This window comes from Pavona decussata, unplaced genomic scaffold (genome assembly GCF_977016875.1).
Source record: "Pavona decussata unplaced genomic scaffold, jaPavDecu1.1 SCAFFOLD_48, whole genome shotgun sequence".
NCBI classification, from domain to species: Eukaryota; Metazoa; Cnidaria; class Anthozoa; order Scleractinia; family Agariciidae; genus Pavona; species Pavona decussata.
The window spans coordinates 1,512,754-1,532,500 of record NW_028145470.1 but is presented as its reverse complement, the minus strand read 5'-3'; the positions used below and the strand labels follow the sequence as shown (position 1 = coordinate 1,532,500).

Sequence of the window (19,747 nt, the reverse complement as noted above, 5' to 3'; positions counted from 1 at the left end):
CAGCAATGGAAATTTGTTTTCATCAATAGCGATGTTTTTCAGTTCGAAGTGAGTACATCTTGATGCTCTTTTATTCAGTTCTCTCTTCAAAATGTTCGCGTTCTTCAGCTGTTCTTTCGTGAAGGCTGTAAACTTCGCCGGTACGACAAGCCCAACCTCCCTCTTTCTCTTCCCTGTAACTTTCGCAGTAAGGAGATTGTCAACGTTTGCTTGTACAATCAAAATGTTTTGGCTTTGTGGTATGGGCCTTTTAATAAGCGCCGCCCTCGAATAAGCGCCGCACAGGAGACACGAAAAATTAAATAAGCGCCGCGGCGCTTACTCGAGTAAATACGGTAAATAAAATCCTCAAATTTGACCATTGGAGGTGAGCAGTTTGTGACAAACTTATATGCATGAATGTATCAGTTATATTATTAATAGCATATTAATTGTAGTATATTTAGTTATTTGTCAACACATATGCAAATGTTGACTGCTCGTATATACTGTATCTAAGTAATGTATACAGTTGGTTATCAGTTTTTTGGTCAAGTTTGATCAGTAACCGCTTGTAGTATGTTTGTTCATTATTAAATGACAGTTTTATCAAAACTTGACGTTACATAGTAATTTTTCACATGGTGCAGTCTATCAACACAAAGATCTTTGAGCCCTGATTCAAAAAATGATGTTGGATTAAGATGTTTCTTAAGTACTGTTTGAGTACAGAAACATATTGTTTAAAAACAACACTAAAATTGCACCTTACTGCTTAGGAGAGTTTCATGGACCCAGCCTATTTATTGAAAGAGGAAACAATCTGGCGCAGTTTAGAAATGCACAGAGAATTCAAGAAGAGTTTCTTCCAAGCAATTGCCTACCTGAAGGGTGGCACATAAAAGAGATTGCAAGTCATTATATTGGGCTCTGTCAGACACATTTTTCTGTAAAGCAACAAGAAAACAATAATAATAATAATATAAATTTATTATTGATACACGCCACTGAATAAAATTATGTTTCCCTGAGTAGAACCTCCCTCCTTCCCACCCTCTGTCTATGGATATTTTGACATTTGCCTACATCAGAAAGTGTAACTTAATGTTAGAAAAATAGGTTCACTATCATGTGACTACGTCTTTTACTCAGAAGGTGTTGCAATGGTTTATTACACAACTCACACTTTCATGTTTCTACTTAACACTGAAGAATTTTTATTCAGTCTATCATCTTGTTAAAGAAAAAAAAATAAACTACATTTCTTCTGCATTTCTTCTGTTTTTGCAATACTACATTTTTTGAAGTAAAAACCCGAATGATTCATTAGTAATCTCTGATTTTATAACTAAAATCACTCACAAATATATAGAGTTGAGGCTTTTTTGTGAAACAAGTACTGGGGAGAAGCTATTTATCAAGAAAATTCACCTAAGGTGATCATATCCTTAATTCTTATGACCTCAGGGCTTGAATATGCATTGATAATATTAGGACAAATTTGATGCTGATCACCATTAGGGCTTTAAGGGTTAATACATAGCTGCTTATTAATTTAGTTTCTTCAAACTGTACTTTTTTTTATTATACTAAAAGTTTGTTTCCCGTTATTTCTGAGTGGAATGCCTGCAAACTAGCTTTGGGTAGCTAAGTGCATTTCCACTATAAACAAAGCATTTTATTTTAGCATTTAAAAAAAACTTTTATGTAATAAAAGTTTTTTTTACTTTTAATTAGTTCTTTTTTCCATGGGAACATAACTGCTTTGTAACTTGCTTGTTTGTAAGTAACTGCATGTGCAAATGAAAAGTAAATAAAGACTTTGGTTGAATTTATAATTTTTGGATGCTTCACCGTATTGAAAGTAAAATTCAATTATTTAAAAAAGTACCTCAATCTGTAAAACATGTTGAAGCCGTCGTAGAATGACAAGCGTGGTTTTTTGTACAACTTCATAACAGTCCTGTGTGAAAAAAAAAACATGTTACATGTTTAAGTAGATAATGTAGACATTCATGAAGCTGAGTAAATCAAATTTGCCATTTTGTGGATTATACACCACAGTAAATGTAAACACAGTCCTACTGCCTCACCAAGGGACAATGAGGATTAGTGAATGAGGGAGGGAGGGGGGAAGTGAGCAAATGAGCAAGCAAGGGAGGGAAAGAAGGAGGGGTGAGAGAGGGAGGTAGAAAGGGAACAAGCAAGCAAGGATAGGAGGGGAGAGGGACGGAGGGAAGGGGGGGAGTGAGTGAATGAGTAAGCAAGTAAGCAAGTTTTTAGATCATAATCTTGACTATATATATTTGGGCTGCATACCTTTGCACTATTTTTTATTAACTCCATTACAGCTTCATATGCTGCACTTCTGAGATTTCCTTGGTTTGCATCAGGTCTGCAAAGATTTGGAAAAATAGCCAAGTGATTGAATCAAGCACAGAATATTAGGCAACTTAGAATAACTACAAAAAGTACTCAAGAGTATAAGGAGTTTCTGTTGTTCCAAAAATAAGAATACTCTCCCAACAGGAAGATCCCAGTCCCTCTGGAAATTCTACTTTAGCTCCACCCTTTCCCTTTAACCTCTAATATCAAAGAACAAAACAAATTTCCCATACTTTTCATATAAAACTAATAGGGAGACTTCATTAAAATATCGAGAATATTCACCTCGGGTGATCATATCCTTAATTCTCAGGACCTCAGGAGTTGAATAAGCATTGATATGACAAGGAGAAAATTGATGCCAATCACTGTTAGGGCTTAAAGGGTAAAAAATTTGTCTTTTGAGAACTGAAATTTCGAATGACCTTCAGCACAGGAGGTTGAGCGAAGGAAGTTGGTGGGCATTTTCTGAAACCACACAATAAAGTATTATTTTGAGAATGATGTATTATTCTAAAAAGTGACACAGGCATACGCGGAAAAAAGAAATCCAAGTGCTCCTAGCAGGAGACTCGTGGGAGCTAAGGCCATTAAACTAGGTTCATAGGACAAATATCCTGCATACTGCTAGGATTTGAATGTTGAACGTGTGGTATATGAAATAAATGTGATGGTATATTTCTAGCCTGGTGAATGAACAAGAATGACGTACTATTCTAGAAAGTGACACAGGCATACTCTTTTAATGGCCTTAGCTCCCATGAGTCTCCTGTAGCTCAGTGGTAGATCATCTGAACTAGTAATCGGAAGGTCTTAGGTTTGACTCCTGATAGGAGCACTCGGATTTCATATGCCTGTGACACTTTTTTAGAATAATACATCATTCTCACTCATTCACCAGGCTTGAAATATACCATCACATTTATTTCATAAGTATTATTTTCCTGTCCATCAATCTGGATAAATTCAAATTCACATTCCTCTTCTGGAAGAAAACTTCCTATGAGTAGAGATGGTAGACATTTGTTTTCCACAGGATAGTAGGAGTCTATACGTACTTCTGTAGCCACTAAAAATCTGTCAGTGTCCATACCTATCTGTGACAGAAAGAAGTTTTTCTACTATTTCTGGAAACCATTGTGACAGGACATAGGTCTGAGGTTCCTCTTCTTCATCTGCCACTGGAGCAGCATCATATGCAGCTTCCCCAAGGGAGTTGAATGCCTGCAAAAAAATGCAAGTTACGCTAAGTTGCAAGAGCAATGGTCAGTTCAAGGACAGCCAAACATCAGCTAATGACAGCTGCCTTGTAACAGTCACTTCTCTACAATGACCATGTGTCATGATTTAATTCAAACAGCTGATTCACAGCCCTCACAAAATGCACCAGCTGTCAGCAATTTTGCCACCTATAGACTATTCTCTGCCACTTAGTTCACACTAACTTTCCCCAAGACTCCTTCTGACAAATGGCTGCTTCTGCCTACTATTTCACTTATGTTGCCTACAACCAAAACAACATTTCAAGAAGGTTGGATTCACCCAATTAAAATCTAATACTCCCACTCTGAAAGCTCCCCACCATGGTCTTATTCCCACACCAGCCAAAAAATTGTCCCGTGGTGGCTGTTACAGAATGTAGTACATGGAGTACACCTTTCATTATTCCTACCCTTTTGTCAAAACAAATCTTTCTCCCGTATATGAAAGTTTATATTAAAAACCTAACAATAACCGTTAAAGCAAACCCATTTCTTTTCCGATTTTAGTGATGTAAATGTGAGTAAAATAAAGTTTGAAATGTCAGTCAAGTAGCGGAGGTGAAACAAAAGAAATAAAATCTAACCTACTTCAAAGGGTTCGCACTTGTCAGAAAGACACTGCACTTTTGGCAGGGAATCGACATGAACATGCAATGAGTAAGACCAATGGCTCGAATGGTTGTAGCCATTTTGGAATTTTTTTTATGGAAGACACAATCCATTGCACAGAACATTGCCTGATTCTTAGCTGACTATAATATGGTCATGTGCACTCAATGTTCAATCTTCTGTACATTTAACAGAAATTTAATGTCTTATTATCCTGCCACATCAAACAGAATATCACCTGATACTTAGCACCAAGGCCATGGGCCGAATTGGCTAAAATCAGGGGATATTCCACAAGACTAAGCAGGATAACTGTTTTATTATTTACCAGATTGAAAACAAAGCACAGTTTTTATGCAGAAAAGCTGGAGACGATCTTCATTTTAAAATTTTTCTCCTCAACACATGAAATTGCGTATATCACAGGACATCTGTTGACTATACTGAGCAGTGTTTAAATGTATTGAACAATAATCTACAATAATTATATGTAATTTTGTGTGTCAGGGAGAAGAAAAAAATAAAGACCCTGCATATGTATCTCTGTGTTGCTGGTTAGATGTAAGGTCTTTTGTGGTTTTTGATATTATTACAACCTGAGTTAACAAGATTTTGCAGATAAATTCTGAGTTATCTTTCTGCAAAAGCACCATGTCAGGGTACATCTTGGGTTGCGTTCGATTGACCATGTTCCGAAATAAGAATAAGCAGAATAGCTGTTAGATTTCTCTTTTAAAGTAAATTTGGGAAGACATTTCTGCAAACGTAAGCAGACACATGGTAACTTAAGAGCCATTTTGTACTCCAGTAATTTCAAAAATGTCTCACGAGGGATTTCTTGACACCATTGTATGTATTCCTATTCCGGAATAGGGTCAATCGAACACACCCTTTAACTTCAAAAATATCCTGACACATTGTCTAATGACTGTCTGTTTTCGCTTTGTTTTTTCAGTAATTACCGTGAAAATTGAAATTTCTATACATGAAGGATTATAAAGCTGGCTCTGAAAGCCATTTTTAATCAATATCCTACCCAACAGACGTTAGAGGCAACACGAGGTTCTGAATCAAGCCCAACCAATAGCGTTTCCACAAGTGACTGGAGGTAATTCTCAATGGCAACTTGCGGCAGTATCTCACAAATCCGACCAAGAGTCCATGCCACAGAGTCTCTTACAACTACGCTCTCGTCGTTCATTAATTTGATGAGCATTGGCATAGCCTGAAAAAGAAACAAGAATTCTGTTCAAAATATGATTTCTCTGTGTTTTGGTCTAAACTACTCAAATATTTGACAAGATATGTTTTCTCTAACATCAAATTGTCCTTAGAGCATCGAGAATATGACAGTAACAGATTTCTCTTGGGAAGACCAGACCATGATCAGTTTTTTGGCGATTTCTCCAAAATACACAGGAAAAACTTAGAAAAATTGGCCAATTTTTTCAAGTTTCAATCCATTTCAATCCTGGCAATCCTCGGCAACTATAACAAATACTACTTTATCTGCGCTCATAGCCAGGGTAAGTTGTTAACAAGAATAAACCATTATTTTAACGTTTCCATCGATAGAGATTTGAGTTTTGGCCATACAAAGTGACACTAAATATAGGTGACACTGCCCCTTTAAAACTGTTGAACATTTCCTCAATCACAAAGGCCCAATACGAAATAACTGAATTGGCTCCTTCCTCTTTTCATCCCTCAAATTTTTGCACATTGAAGTTTGAACTTTGATGGAAAACTTTTTCTTCTTATTATTATTATTGCATGTAGACAGGGAGACCACAAAAGCTTAACTAATAGTGGACAATAAAAACAAACAAACAAAAACAGAAACAACAGAACTATTAAAAACAACAAGTCAGTAAACGGTTGAGTGTGTAAGCCATGTAACACTTGACGCAAATAGATTTCCATGTGCGTAGATTTTCAGGCTCACATAGGCTGTAAAGGGCATTTATATAGTATTCACAAAGTTTGACACTGAAGGCTTTCAATGGAAGGGAACTGTCCTTTATGGTACATGGCAGTAAGTTCCAAACCCTGCCAGGTGAGTGAAGAATGAACTTCAAAATGTTTGAACTACTTTTAAAACTGTTGGCTGCTGTAAACCAAAGATTTTGAAACTTCAAAAACCCAGTCCAAAATTTCTGCCTATTCTTCTTCTTCTAAAGACTTCCTACATCCCTTGTAGTTTAAGCATAACTTACCATGTTGGCGTATGGCTTCAAAGCATTGGGGTCAGGTCCTTCAAGAATTGCACCTGTTAAACAAAATGACATCCTGCAGTGTGACCATTCAAATGGAAGCTACTGTGCATTACATTTTCCTGTGGTGCTGTTAATTATGCTGTGCAAGGTGGTTCTTACTTTTGAGTCTGTGGCTGAAATCCTAAAGTGTGACTATTCAAATGAAAGCCACTCAGCAGTACTTTCCTGTGGTGCTGTTTATTGTTCTAACTTTTGATTCTGTGGATAAAATCCTAAAGTGTTCAACATTCTGGTGAAAGCTAGTGGGCAGCATTTAATTTCCAGTTGTGCTGTTCATTGTCTTATACAGGATGCTTCTAACTTTTGAGGCTGTGAATGAAATCCTAAAGTGCGACCATCCAAATGAAAGCTACTGAGTAGTACTTTCCTGTGGTGCTGTTTATTAAGTGATATATCAACAAGTGCAAGGGTTTCATCAGGGTTCCAAACACCGAGAAACATTTGAAAGCTACTGAGCAGTGCTTCCTTGTGATGCTGTTTATTATGCTGTACAAGGTGGTTCTACCTTTTGAGTCTGTGGATGAAATCCTGAAGTGTGAATTCAAATGGCAGCTATTTAAGCAGTACTTCCTTGTGAAACTGTTTGTTCTTTTATATTTAATTTCTCTAAGTCGTGAAAGCTGCTTACCAAAAGCCATAACAGCAGCATCTCTACATTTCCAGTCTTCTTTTTCTATATTTGCAGTAATAAAATCGATAACATTTTTGGAAGTAAGGATGTCATTTTCACAGCACTGAGCCAACAACATGAGACAGACACCGGCAGCTTTACAAGGGTTCCAGTCATCTTCATCATCAAATTCTTCCTGTGAAGAATTCAGCAAAACAAAATAAGTTAACAGGAACATTTCAAAGTTGAGCTCACAAAAACTCTCTTGAAAGCCAGGCCAGGGGATGAACAAAAAATTTATCAGCTATCATTGTGAAATTTGAATGATTTAAAAATTCAAAATGGGTAAGAGGGTAAAATAGTTTATCATAACCAACCTCCTGTTCCAGAACACCACTGACAACTGACAAAAATGTTTCAAAATTCACAAATGTTGCTCTCATGTTTGCACAGTACTCTAATATGACAAGTTCTGGATTGGGGAGCAGGGATGGAGCAGTGGCGAAAGCACACGCCTCCCATGCCACCAATGTGGCCCGGGTTCAATTCCCAACTTGGCATCATATGTGGGTTGACTTTGTTGCTGGTTGTCATCCTTGTTCTGAGAGGTTTTTCTCTGGGTACTCCAGTTTCCCCTCTCCTCAAAAACCAACATTTTTCCAAATTCTAATTAGATATTGAAAGTGTCCCAAATTAGTGCCCTGCGCTAAATACACTGACACTTAGATAAGTGTTTTATGTTTTATTTCATTTACTGACCTGTCTCTTCAAGGAATCTGTCAGAAGTGGAGTCAAGTATTGCAAAGCTCCTTTGGCGTAAAACTTGCTGATTTGTTCTGGCTTCCTGTTAGCTTCCGCAGCCTAAAGAGGACAAAATGACAATGTCAAACTTCCCATTGTATGGTTGAGTTCTTTGACATTATTGCAAAGTGTTACTTTTCAAAGTAATGTTCTCTCAGTGCTTCAAACGCGACTGACAATGTAATCATTTAAGAACGTTCTGCGCATCTCAAGATACTCAGGTTTCCTATGGGTGGTGCCTACTAATACAGGGATATTTTTGCACGGTGTAAAACTATGCAGAGCAAGCAGAACTTAGATGGTGCTCTTAGTGTCCAAAAGAAAAAGTTGGGGTAACCATGCATTTTTAAAAGATAATTAAGCTTCAATTTGAGAAAAACGCCATATATTGCTTTGAATTTTACTGCTTTTTAGAATAACTGTTGCTTAATTATCTCTAAAAAATGCCCCTCTACCCCCAATTTTCTTTCTGGTTTCCACTAGCCCACACTAAGATCTGCTTTTCTCACATAGTCATAAACTGTGCAAAATACTTCTGCATTCGGAGGCACCGTCCTTAATACAGTCTGTGACTTTGCTCAGCACTGGTATTTTCAGTTTGTGGTTTAGTGAGACTGACTGAATATTAGACAGTGTGCAGGTATGAGGGCATGTCACTCCGGTCACAGAAAATTTAACTTTGCTTCAGCATGCTTTCAACAAGCATTCAGCATTTTTAACACTTTCAACAATGTGTAAGGATTCGTTTGAACGTTCTAAAAATTTGGTTCAACAAATCGAACAAGTCGAACAAGTGTTGAAAGAATGTTCAAATACTGTTTAAACAGGCCTTAAAGTGTTCAAAATTCTTAAATTCTTACAACACAATATTGAACTAGACAATCATTTACAGGCAATCATGTCATGCGCGACCAGTATTTTTGAAATTTGAACAGACTTTTGAAATTTGCACATCAGTTTTGAACATCACTGAGGAGATTTCAGAGTTCTTGTAGAAATTACCCTAGTTTATTGATGGTATAAAGCTATGAATTTTTCTTTACATTACAGCATTAAGTATTTCAAAAATAACAATCATTTCCCAAGTATTTTGAATTTTTTTTGTTCAGTTAATGCGTCTTTTTCGGAAAGATTTCCCAAGATTCCATCCAAATGAAGAACATTACAAAAAGGAATTCTTCACTCTGGAAAAACTGGTCATACATGATGTAGACTGACTGTAAGTTGGAGTCTATTAATATTTTTCAGTTTACTAAAACATTTAAAGAAATTTTGCCACTCAATGTCCAGTGGCCAACTATTTTTCACATTACACATTGTACCTCCGCAGCTTCAATTGCTAGATCCATTTCCTCATCACACACCGATGACCAAAACTCAATTCCTTGAAGAGAAACCTCATCAACTTCTGACTTGATTGCAGCTATGGAAATCTAGAAAGGGACATTTCATCAAATGAGAAAAATAGTCAACAGCTGGAAAATGAGGGAAAAAAACTAAAAAAGCGCAGATTATAACAGCATTTCAAAAAGCATCACTCAAAAGAGAAAGAGCACATTTCTGTTTAGTGATAAACATGGAAGAAAAAATTCTTTGAAATTTTCATTGCCAATATTATCTTAAAAAATTGTGCACTGCAGAAAGTGGGGAGGGGGGATGGGGCTTCATCCAACAGCTGTACTGCACTAATAAAGTTCCTATAATTATGTTCCCATTGCCTTTCACTTAATATACAATAGAACGCCACTAACTTGAACTCCAGTGGGAAACCAAAAAGATATATAGAGTTGGCAGCCTTAATTAGGGGTCCTCCTTGAAAAATGACATGACTCGGAGCATCTCAAAATCTCAGCATCTAAAACAAGAGTCTCGGAATCTCGTAAAAAAATAAAGCGGGTCTCAGAATCTCGTATTTTGAAGTTTGAATCTCGGAGTCTTGCAAGCCAAGTTCAATTTAGTTTTCTTGAGTCTTCAAGTTCGGGGTCTTCAAGTTAATCAAATTCAAAATAGTAAAGTTCTACTGTAAAGGCATACATATTACAATCAATCTTTTTTCATAGCTTACTGGAAACAAGGCTCTTCCCATATACTCCTCCATGTGCTGATAATAGAGCGACATAATCTTCACAAGATTCTGCATGGCTGCAACTTTGAGCTGTTATTAAACAAGAAAAAGAAGCAACAATACATTTGAATCTCAGAACCAAACTGAAAGGTGTTTCTCAAGGCAGAGCATCCTTGCACTCCACCAACACAAGTAGGAAGGGTCTTCCTCCTGCCTTACCATCCAAGGTATTGAACTGGATTCAGCCTATCTACAAACTCGGGTACCCAAGGACAAGCTTGACATTAGAAACATGGTCCAACAAACATTAGTGCAGGCAAAAGGAATTGGATTCTTTTATAGGACATCTTTATTATGCCCCCAAGGGCACACTTTCTTACATTGCTAGTTAAACTTGCTTTGTGCTTTTTGCAAGGACCACTCTATTCACCCCAACTAGGCAATCACAAATTGTTGTGAGCAAATCAAATTCACCCATGTGATGCCACCATCAAATTTCAGCGCAAATTTTCAAAATTTGGACTTTCAGGTGTTTGGGGGCAATTCTTCATTTGCAACTAGTTTATTTTATCCCAAAGTTAGAAATTCTAACTATTCTAGACCAAAGGAGTGGTTTTTTTTTTTTTGACAACATTTTTTGACCCTGGAAGTTGTCTATTTGTACTGCACATGGGGTTGTTCATTACCAATTGCTAATTTTCTGAATTACTGGAAAAATCCATTCCAGTCTGGGTGTATACTAGGAACTTAACAAATTAGCATATTGGTAATAAACAGCCCCATGCAGTAAAAATTCACAACACAGCACTCCTTTCTTTCTAACTATTCTAGACCAAAGGAGAGCTATTTGGTAGAAAAAACTTTTTTGTGTCTAGGCCCCTGTAAGACCTAAAAATATATGCGCAGACAATGGATTCTGATTGGTCAGTCTTTTCTTAAGACAATTGGAACAATAGAGGTCAAACATATCCCTTCTAGGGGAGGTGAGGGGTGAACGTGAACTTGCGGAAAATCACGGGTGGCTCAGGGAGGCACAGCTGTTAATGGGTTAATGTGTTAACCAAGTTAACAACCACATGCTTAGCAGTCCTGTCCCGTTAGCAGTTTTTTTTTTTTATCAGAGCGGTTAGCAGTTCAGTCAATGAGTACAGGCCCACTGGCCCAGATAACGTGTCATCAGTATGTTGTAACATGGTGCTCTAGTACTGCATTATAAACTGTACTTGTAAGCAGTTTCAGCATCTAAGAAGGGGTTAAAGACATGATAGTATTCTTACCTGGTTTTCATTGCTTTGGGTTGCTTCACAGACAACTTGCATGATGAAGTTACGTTCAGCCTGAGAAAATACAATCAATGACATTAAGAACGGTGCCTACTTTTGCTACTGCGCATACGTTCTGCGCATCTTGCGATGGTCTGAGAAAGTCGGATTTCTTAACAGCAGTGCCTGCTAAAACAGAGATATTTTTTCACGGTTCATAACTACGTGGGAAAAGCAGATACTGGCAAGGGTTACTGGAATCCAAAAGGAAAGTAAGGGTAACCATGCATTTTTCAGAGATAACTAAGCTTCAATTTGGGTTAACGCCTATGTTGCAAATGGAGGTTGGGTGCCCAGGAGCCAGGGGCTGGTAGCGCCAACCCAAACCCAGGTAGGTAGAACACCCCATAAGTTTGCCCTACCCTCAACCCAGCCACGAGCCCCGCCCGCAACCCAGCCCCAACCCTAGCACCCGTCACACTGAGACTAGATGCTCAGTGGAAAAATAATAAGTATATAAGACAAAGAACTAACCCTAACCCTAACCAACCCCCCAACACTAACACCAATCCCAAACAATAACAACCTAACACTACCGGGAGGGAAGGGAGGGAAAGAAAAACCCAACAAAACGCGATAAACTAACCACGCCACGAAAAACGCTGAGTAGAGTAAAATTCCTAGCACGTGCAAAGGAGCACGGCTAAACTGCAAGAGAAACGCTAATGCCACGCTACGCCACCAGGGAACAAACTTGCTCCAAGTCGTTAACTAAGTTAAATTACATTTAACCCTATAAAAAATTCCATACATTGTTTTGTATTTTGGCACTTTTTAGAATTAGTGTTGCTTAATTATCTCTAAAAAATGCGTGGTTACCCCCAATTTTTTTTTGGATTCCAATAGCCCTTGCTACGATCTACTCTTCCCGCATAGTCATAAACCGTACAAAAATACTTCAGTATTAGTAGGCACCGTCCTTAAAGAAGAAAAGAGCTTACCTGTCGCAATTTTAGTTTCAAAGAAAAACGGCACACTTACTAGTCTTGCCGAAAACCATTCAAATAGATTTCATTTGGACCTGCGAATGTGTGTACTTTGATAATGCTCAAATGGTGTCAAAACATAGTAAGAACACCAGTCTCACTATGAGCTGCAGGCAAGCAGCATACTTCTTTCTTCTCACCACATTTTGTCATCATCTGTGCATTATCAGAGTATGCATGCATAGTAAACTGGTATCAATTCTTTAAATATGCCTGGGGTGAGAGACAATCTGAGGTAAACTTTTTGTACACACAAGAAAACACCACAACTTGATGAAGAGATCGATATGAGACCCAAACTTTTTCAAAGAAATAGAACACAACAAATACCTCTCTTTCAAAGTTCTGCTTTGAAAATTCCAGAGAGTTCAACAGGGCATTTGTTGCTGCCAGTCTAATCTGAGTGCTGTGAACAACAAAAGTAAGAGTAAATTTGGAGTTTTCTCAAGCAGAGCTTGAACATATTTTCAGAGACCTGGTAAACCAGGGCTAGCCATATCTCAAGGCACAAGAAACATAAACATAAATGTAAATTCTTTGATTAAAAAGGAAACGCACAAAGCTGGGCAAGCTGATGGAATTCAAATTCCTGCAGCATGGAGGCCTACATTAACAGTACAAGGGCAGATTGATACCACAATGGACCCAGAGGTAACAGGTCTGTTACCACCAGATGTGACAAGAACTGATAAAATAGAATCATATTTGAAAGCGGATATTGTAAGCAATTGTCATTTATGGAGTAACTTGAGGGGATAATAGCTCTTTCGAGGGCATAGTGACCTATCCTTTTCATTGAATTTTTTGAAATGATGTTAAGTGGTACAAAATCACAGAAAGTTTGAGAAAATTTTCATGACAACTTTTTATTTTGAGGGAATCACCTTTGTAATGATTTCAAAGAATAACTTACTTGGGTTCCTCCTTTCTCATTCCTGATACTATTGCTGTCAGAATCTTATGTGACTGATCAACTAAAAGTTCTGGTTCCTGAACAAAACAAGCAGAGAAAGCTGTCAACAGTAACTCACTCCCTAGAAGGAGGCTTGAAAAAAAGGTGGAAATGAAGACATAATGTTTCAAAGCATCCTACTTTTAGACTCTAATAAACCCTAATATCAAAGAACAAATTCTCCTATCTTGTCCCCATACTTTTCTAATAAAAGTACTGGGGAGAAGTTATTAAAATATCAAGAAAATTCACCTTTGGTGATTATATCCTTAATTCTCATGACCTCAGGGGTTGAATAAGCATTGGTATTACAAGAAGAAATTTGATGTTGATCACTGTTGGAGATTAAATGGTTAATGTACATCTTAAACTGGAGAAAACTTGCTTCTTTTTTCCCACATAATCCTCTTGTTTACCTTGCATATTGAGCTGATTTCAATCCACAACACACCCATTAATATTGCTTTTCAAAATCTAAATCCAGATTTTACCCAGAAACCAAACTTTGGGTGTCTGATGGCCATTTCTTCCATAAAGATATTAAAAGTATCACTCACAATATCTTGGCAGATATAACCAATTGCCTCCAGGGCTTGCTCCTTTAATGAATCTGTATTGCCACTAATGACAATACTTTGTAGAATGTCAGTCACTTCCAACCACTGTCTGTTTGGGATCTCAGCACAAGCAATCGCTGCTATACACTGTTCAGAAAAATATTAAAACAGTGAGGGACCATGAAGGTACATTTTCTTTATTCACGCTGAAAGTGCAACAGGATGGCAGAGGAAGGAAGAGAGCACATTGTTGTTAGCACAGGAACAAATTTTGCCAAAAATATAGCTTTGTATTTGCCTGTTGGTTGTGTTTGTCTGCAATCTTTATCCATAAGGTGGATTGTGCATTGTCAGGATATTGACACTTCCCACTCTTATTATCTCAAACAATTTTACGGTTCCCTTGCGTCTCTCAGATCAGTATGGAGTAGCTAGCTAGACCCCACCCCTACGCTATGTCAAACTCTTGAGCTATCAAGAGAATACAGTCAACTCTCTCGTAAGCGACCACCCTTGGGGCACGACAAAGTGGTCGCTTACAGGAAAGATCAACAAAATAAGCCTAATACTGGATTGATTAGTTAATTACATAAAAGTATTACCTTAGCAGCTAAAATTAGGCAAATAGAAACTAATTTATTTGAACAACCTGGGGAGAGTGTCTGAACTACCAAGGGGGTGGGAGTGGGGAGAGAGAGACACAATGTACCCTGACTTATCCCCACCCCTCCCCCCTCTGCATTTCAGACACTCTCCTCAGATTGCTCTTGCCACAACAAACCAAGGTGGTGACAATTTGATCAAAGTGTACAAGTCTCAAAAATTCCACGGAAAATTGGGGACTATGAACAGTCTAAGGAATTCTTCTAGGTCTAACAATTTGGTGTGATTGGCACCTCCCTGTCACTAATAAATGCGAGTACCCCTTCCTCCCAGGATCGGCAATACAAGCTACAGTCGAATCTCCCTTTGCGACCACCACTTTTCCAAAATACCAAACGTTTTCAAGTCAAATCAGTATAGATGGATCCTCTTGTAGGCGACCACCTCTCGTAAGCGACCACTTTTAGAGATGATTGTTTAAAACTTTCAATATTGTTTTTAACCTCCCATAGGCGACCACTTGACGCACAATCTCCTGTATCTCTCACGGAGAGAAATTGAAAAATGTGTCCCTGTAACATGCTGGCCACATCATTACAGCAGACGCCGTAAATCTCACAGTCGGAGCTACCAGAAGTGTTTTGCGATATAGCTTAGCATTGAAACAATTGATAAAATACACATCCACCATACTTCACACTGAAATAAACTTTAATCAGATTGAATCCCTTGTAGGAAAAAACTCTTATCTTTTACTTTTTTGCTTATGTTCCGTTCCCTGAAAAATTTAGACATCGCTACCTGGAGTAATAAAAGAGTCACGTTTCTTTAACAATAATTGTCTCAAACGCTGTATTAAGTAATTTGTGAGATACAAACAATAATCAACATAGACTCTTAAGATTTTTTGCCTACAATAATTTTGGACCAGTCTTAATATACTGGTAGCTAAGAAAAGTTACTACTATGGGTTTAGATAAGCACTGGCAAAAAGGGTTAGGTCTCCACAATTACCATATGTAAGTTACCAGAAATTTACACCCCCTATGGTCAGACCTCTGGTAAGCGACCACCTCCCATAAGCGACCACATATCCTTGACATTATGGGTGGTCACTTACAGGAGGTTCGACTGTATATTACATTGACATCTTACTGTTACAACAACAACAATCATCAAATCACAAGTCAAGAAGTTTAAAGAATACCTTTAAGAAGTGCTTCTACAAGAGTGATAAACATTGCTCACAGGCAACATTGTTTTTGAGAGGTTGTAGTAATAAAACATTATATCTTTTGTACCAACAGCTGCTGTATGGTTAGTTAGGGAAAACAAACACCAAAGCTAACCTGTGGAGCGATGGAAGGTCTCGCCTTTTCTGTCCCTAAAGTCTGGATCACCTAAAAGGAAGGAAAGCAAGATTTAAGCTCAATCCAATTTTCACATTAAAATTGCTGATAAATATACTTAACAAGCTCTCATTACACTTTCTTACCATTGTCTTAACGTGAGTTTTAATGGCTTCGTCTAAAGCTATCCATCTTTGCTGATACTGCATTCTGACCGCAGGATCTTTCGACGTAAGCTGATTTTTGAGCTGTAGTCCTGCCGCCATTCTTGCAACTTGAGACTTGCTTCCATCCGCTAATTCGTTCACTAAGGCCACTAGAAACTGGGGCTGCGAAAATAAAGAGAGACATTATATCACAAGTAGAGCAAAAACCAGGAGAAAAGGTAAGAAAAAAACAAATTCCAGTAGTGAAATTTGTACAATTGTACAAAATGAATGAAACATAACCGGAGTGGTGAAGAGCAACTGTTTTAGTATACGTAAGAAACTCAACTTCAGCCTTCAGCTTACCAGATTTTCTTGGGCAGCATGTTCCAGGTAAGTCTGAGCTTGCTGTAGCTCATTTTGATCTAAACGATTAAACAAACACCAAATTATACACTAATTTTAACCGGAATCTTGAAACATGTATCACTTGCAAGAACGACCATGTGCTTCCTTCCGCGAACATCTTGCCAGGTCAAGCGAACGATTAGTCAAATCATACAATTGCTTTACCTGGAGACACTGTTGCTTCGAGCACTTTTGTAAGATCCATTTTCCTCGGGGAAAGCGTCGATTCTAAGACACTCCCTGCCCAAAAACTACTCGACGACCGTACAGCAAGAAGAAATTTGAAATGGAAAATGACTGGGGACGTTTTCGCGCCGTCGTGATTGGGGTTGAACTTATTTCCATTTGTAATATCCCCCCTCTTGGGCTAGTTCAGGATGGAAACTGGAAAAAAATGGAAGTGAATGAATCGAAAGAAAGAAAGTTTCCATTCGAAAGCGGGGCACGTTCAACATAAGAAGGTTCAAAATATTCAATTAAGGACGGTGCCTACTAATACCGAAGTATTTTTGTACGGTTTATGACTATGCGGGAAAAGCAGACCTTAGCAAGGCTATTGGAATCCAAAAAGAAAATTGGGGGTAACCACGCATTTTTCAGAGAAAATTAAGCAACAATATCTCTAAAAAACGCTAAAATATAAAGCAATGTATGGGATTTTTTCCTAAAGTGCACCTTAACTATCTCTGAAAAATGCATGGTTACCCCCAATTTTCTTTTGAGATACCAAGAGCATTTGGTAAGTTCTGCTTTCTCCGCATAGATTTAAACCGCACAAAATATCCCTGTATTAGTAGGCACCACCCATAGGAAACCCGAGTATTTCGAGATGCGCAGAATGTATGCGCAGTAACAGTAGTAAGCAACGTCCTTAAGCCGCCGTTACACATTGAAACTTTTAGCTGAAACTTGTGTGCAACGGCGCTGCGAAACAAGTTTCAGCAGACGTTACACCGTGTAACATGGTCGGTTTCGTGAAACTTTTTCGCACTTCCGTTGCGAGACAAATTTCACGAAAAGTAGAACCGCTTTCTACTTCTGCAACGGCTCGCAACGGTCGCAGTGGTGAAAAAACAAGAGTTTCACCGTGTAACACCACTTCGTAGAACTGGTCTCGTTCGCCGTTGCGCACAAGTTTCAGCCAAAAGTTTCAACGTGTAACGTGTATACAGAAGGGGAAACTACTAAAGACCTGGGCCGGTAAAATAAAATAATTAAAAAAAAAAAAACTAAGAAAGAACGCAACTCCCTAGGTTCCACCATAAAGTTCCTACCGGTTTGAGGCAGATGACAAGTCATGAAGGCGCGGAGTACAGAGGATAACAACGAGTATAGTTTTTAGCCGTTTGAGTTGACATTGTGGCATGCTACACTTAAGAATGACCAGGTATTAAAGTTTGATTCACTAACTCTAATCTACACAAAGATCGGAAAATGGTCCTAGTAACCGATTGTCATAAGCCTTCGTACTGGCAAGAGTTTCCGAGGTGTTTTTGAGCATAAATTACGTCTAGTGATTTTGCTAATTAGGTGCGTATCATATGACGTCAGTAAGCTTATCCAGTAACGCGAGCTTCGTTGATCGGTCAGTCATAAGCTCGTTTTCATAGGGCAAGCACGTCTGCGACTCATATCTCCGCTTTGGAACTCTTCACTATCATTGTTGCTGTGAAGTTCTGGGCTCCTATGTTGCAACATCAGCGATTTCTCATCTCGTGCGACAACGAGGCTGCTGTTACTGTAATCAACTCAGGCTCCACTAAGGATCGTTTCATGCAACGCTGTTTGAGACAATTGTGGTTTCTTTCAGCGTTCCATGATTTCGAACTGCGTGCTCGTCACCTTCCAGGCGAACATAACTTGCTAGCGGACGCTTTGAGTCGTTGGCATATTCCCTCCTTTCAAGCGCAGTTTGCACAGCTCACAACACAGCTCGGGATCAGTTACGTTTTCCACCAGATCCCCGGCGACTTTATCTATTTTGATGTTGACTGACATTATCTGTATATATATATATATATATATATATATATATATATATAGCTTTTTTCCGTCACTTTCATGTACATTTATGGCTTATATCTCTCTATAGGTTTATTTCTATATATATATTTTTTTTCTTTTTTCTTCTTTTCTCCTTCGTTTCAGGGTCCTTCATCAGCATCCCTACACTCGATGCTTTTGCCCAGCGTCTTCTCGATCTTGCCTTTGCTGATTCTACTCATCGGAATATGAAGTCTCACGTTAGCGTTTATACTAAGTTTTGCCGTTCGGTTTCTTGCCCTCCCTTCCCTATTCAAATTCCCTTTCTTATACGCTACGTCGCTTATCTTACCCTCTCTGGGCGAGCTTATGGCACAATCATTAACCATCTTAGCAGCCTTAAGCACTTTAACCAGCTTTTAGGTTTTGGTAAGGTCTGGGACTCACATTATCGTTTTCAGTTAGTTCTTCGAGGCGCCAAGCGATACCTCGGCGTGGCTCCTACTCGCAAACATCCTATTACGCCGGAGCTCTTGCTTCAAATATACCCCTTATTTACCTTAGACACGCCTCTACATGCCGCGATGTGGGCGCTATTTCTCGTCGCGTTTTTTACCTTTTTACGTAAATCTAATTTAGTTCCTGATGCGCCGAATTGCATTTCTTCCAAAGTTCCCTTGCGGTCTGATTTAGTCTTCACCTCCCAAGGTGCCACGCTGCATATTCGGGCTTCTAAGACTATCCAATATCACCAGCGTTCTTTGTCAATCCCCTTGCCTCGCATTCCTGGTTCCCCTCTCTGTCCCGTCACGGCTTTACGGCATCATCTGCGGCTCAACTCCGGTCCGTCTCACGCGCCGCTTTTCTCGGTCATTTCCCCCACGCCTCAGCGCTTATTTCCTCTTACGTATCGCCATTTTTGCGCTTTTCTTTCCAAGACCATTAGTGCACTCGGTTTAGTTCCGGCCCACTATTCTCCTCACAGCTTTAGGCGCGGCGGTGCTAGCTTTTAAATGCAACGTTCCCGCCCAGCTTATACAGCGGCAAGGTGATTGGCAAAGCGACGCCTATCTCGTGTATCTTGAGATGACTCCTGCTCAAAAGCAACTTGCAGTCAAGACTATGGCTGCCAATGTTCCGCGTTTCTCTCGCCCTTAACCTATAGTCTCTCATTTTTTACCTATATATATTGAGCTATTTTCGTTATCACATTCTATTTACAATCACGCTCCTTCAATACCACCCAACTTCGGTTTGGGCCTTTTGGCGGGAGTCTATTGATTCAGCTACGACCTCATTCGCTACTCAGTGTACAGCAGTCGAATCTGACTCAATAAACTTGTTGCCCAAACCTCTCGTTGTGTGATTATTGAGAGCGCGTGATTGCGAAAAATTGGGATGACAGCTCAAAAGCCCTTTTCAGCTGCTCTAACGAGGGGCTAACCTTCGAAACG

The 19,747-nt window shown here is 38.8% G+C and overlaps 1 protein-coding gene and 1 pseudogene across 1 annotated transcript in view; one reads left to right on the top strand and one right to left on the bottom strand.

The window, feature by feature from the left end:
* LOC146481683 (importin subunit beta-1-like) overlaps positions 1-16,617 on the bottom strand; it is a 30,798-nt gene extending 14,181 nt beyond the window's left edge. Inside the window, exons 1-18 of the mRNA XM_085107734.1 lie at positions 16,476-16,617; positions 16,269-16,327; positions 15,903-16,085; positions 15,757-15,807; positions 13,805-13,951; positions 13,209-13,285; positions 12,626-12,701; positions 11,265-11,324; positions 9,988-10,077; positions 9,245-9,355; positions 7,881-7,982; positions 7,140-7,317; positions 6,452-6,504; positions 5,272-5,460; positions 3,458-3,588; positions 2,299-2,374; positions 1,871-1,942; positions 864-926 (exon numbers count right to left, since the gene is read on the bottom strand). Coding sequence (XP_084963860.1) covers positions 864-926; positions 1,871-1,942; positions 2,299-2,374; positions 3,458-3,588; positions 5,272-5,460; positions 6,452-6,504; positions 7,140-7,317; positions 7,881-7,982; positions 9,245-9,355; positions 9,988-10,077; positions 11,265-11,324; positions 12,626-12,701; positions 13,209-13,285; positions 13,805-13,951; positions 15,757-15,807; positions 15,903-16,085; positions 16,269-16,327; positions 16,476-16,515 — 1,758 coding nt within the window. The 5' untranslated portion in view covers positions 16,516-16,617. The remainder of the gene's footprint in view (positions 1-863; positions 927-1,870; positions 1,943-2,298; positions 2,375-3,457; positions 3,589-5,271; positions 5,461-6,451; positions 6,505-7,139; positions 7,318-7,880; positions 7,983-9,244; positions 9,356-9,987; positions 10,078-11,264; positions 11,325-12,625; positions 12,702-13,208; positions 13,286-13,804; positions 13,952-15,756; positions 15,808-15,902; positions 16,086-16,268; positions 16,328-16,475) is intronic.
* A 1,379-nt stretch (positions 16,618-17,996) lies between these two features.
* On the top strand, positions 17,997-19,596 carry LOC146481682 (uncharacterized; annotated as a pseudogene).
* The last annotated feature ends 151 nt before the right edge of the window (positions 19,597-19,747 follow it).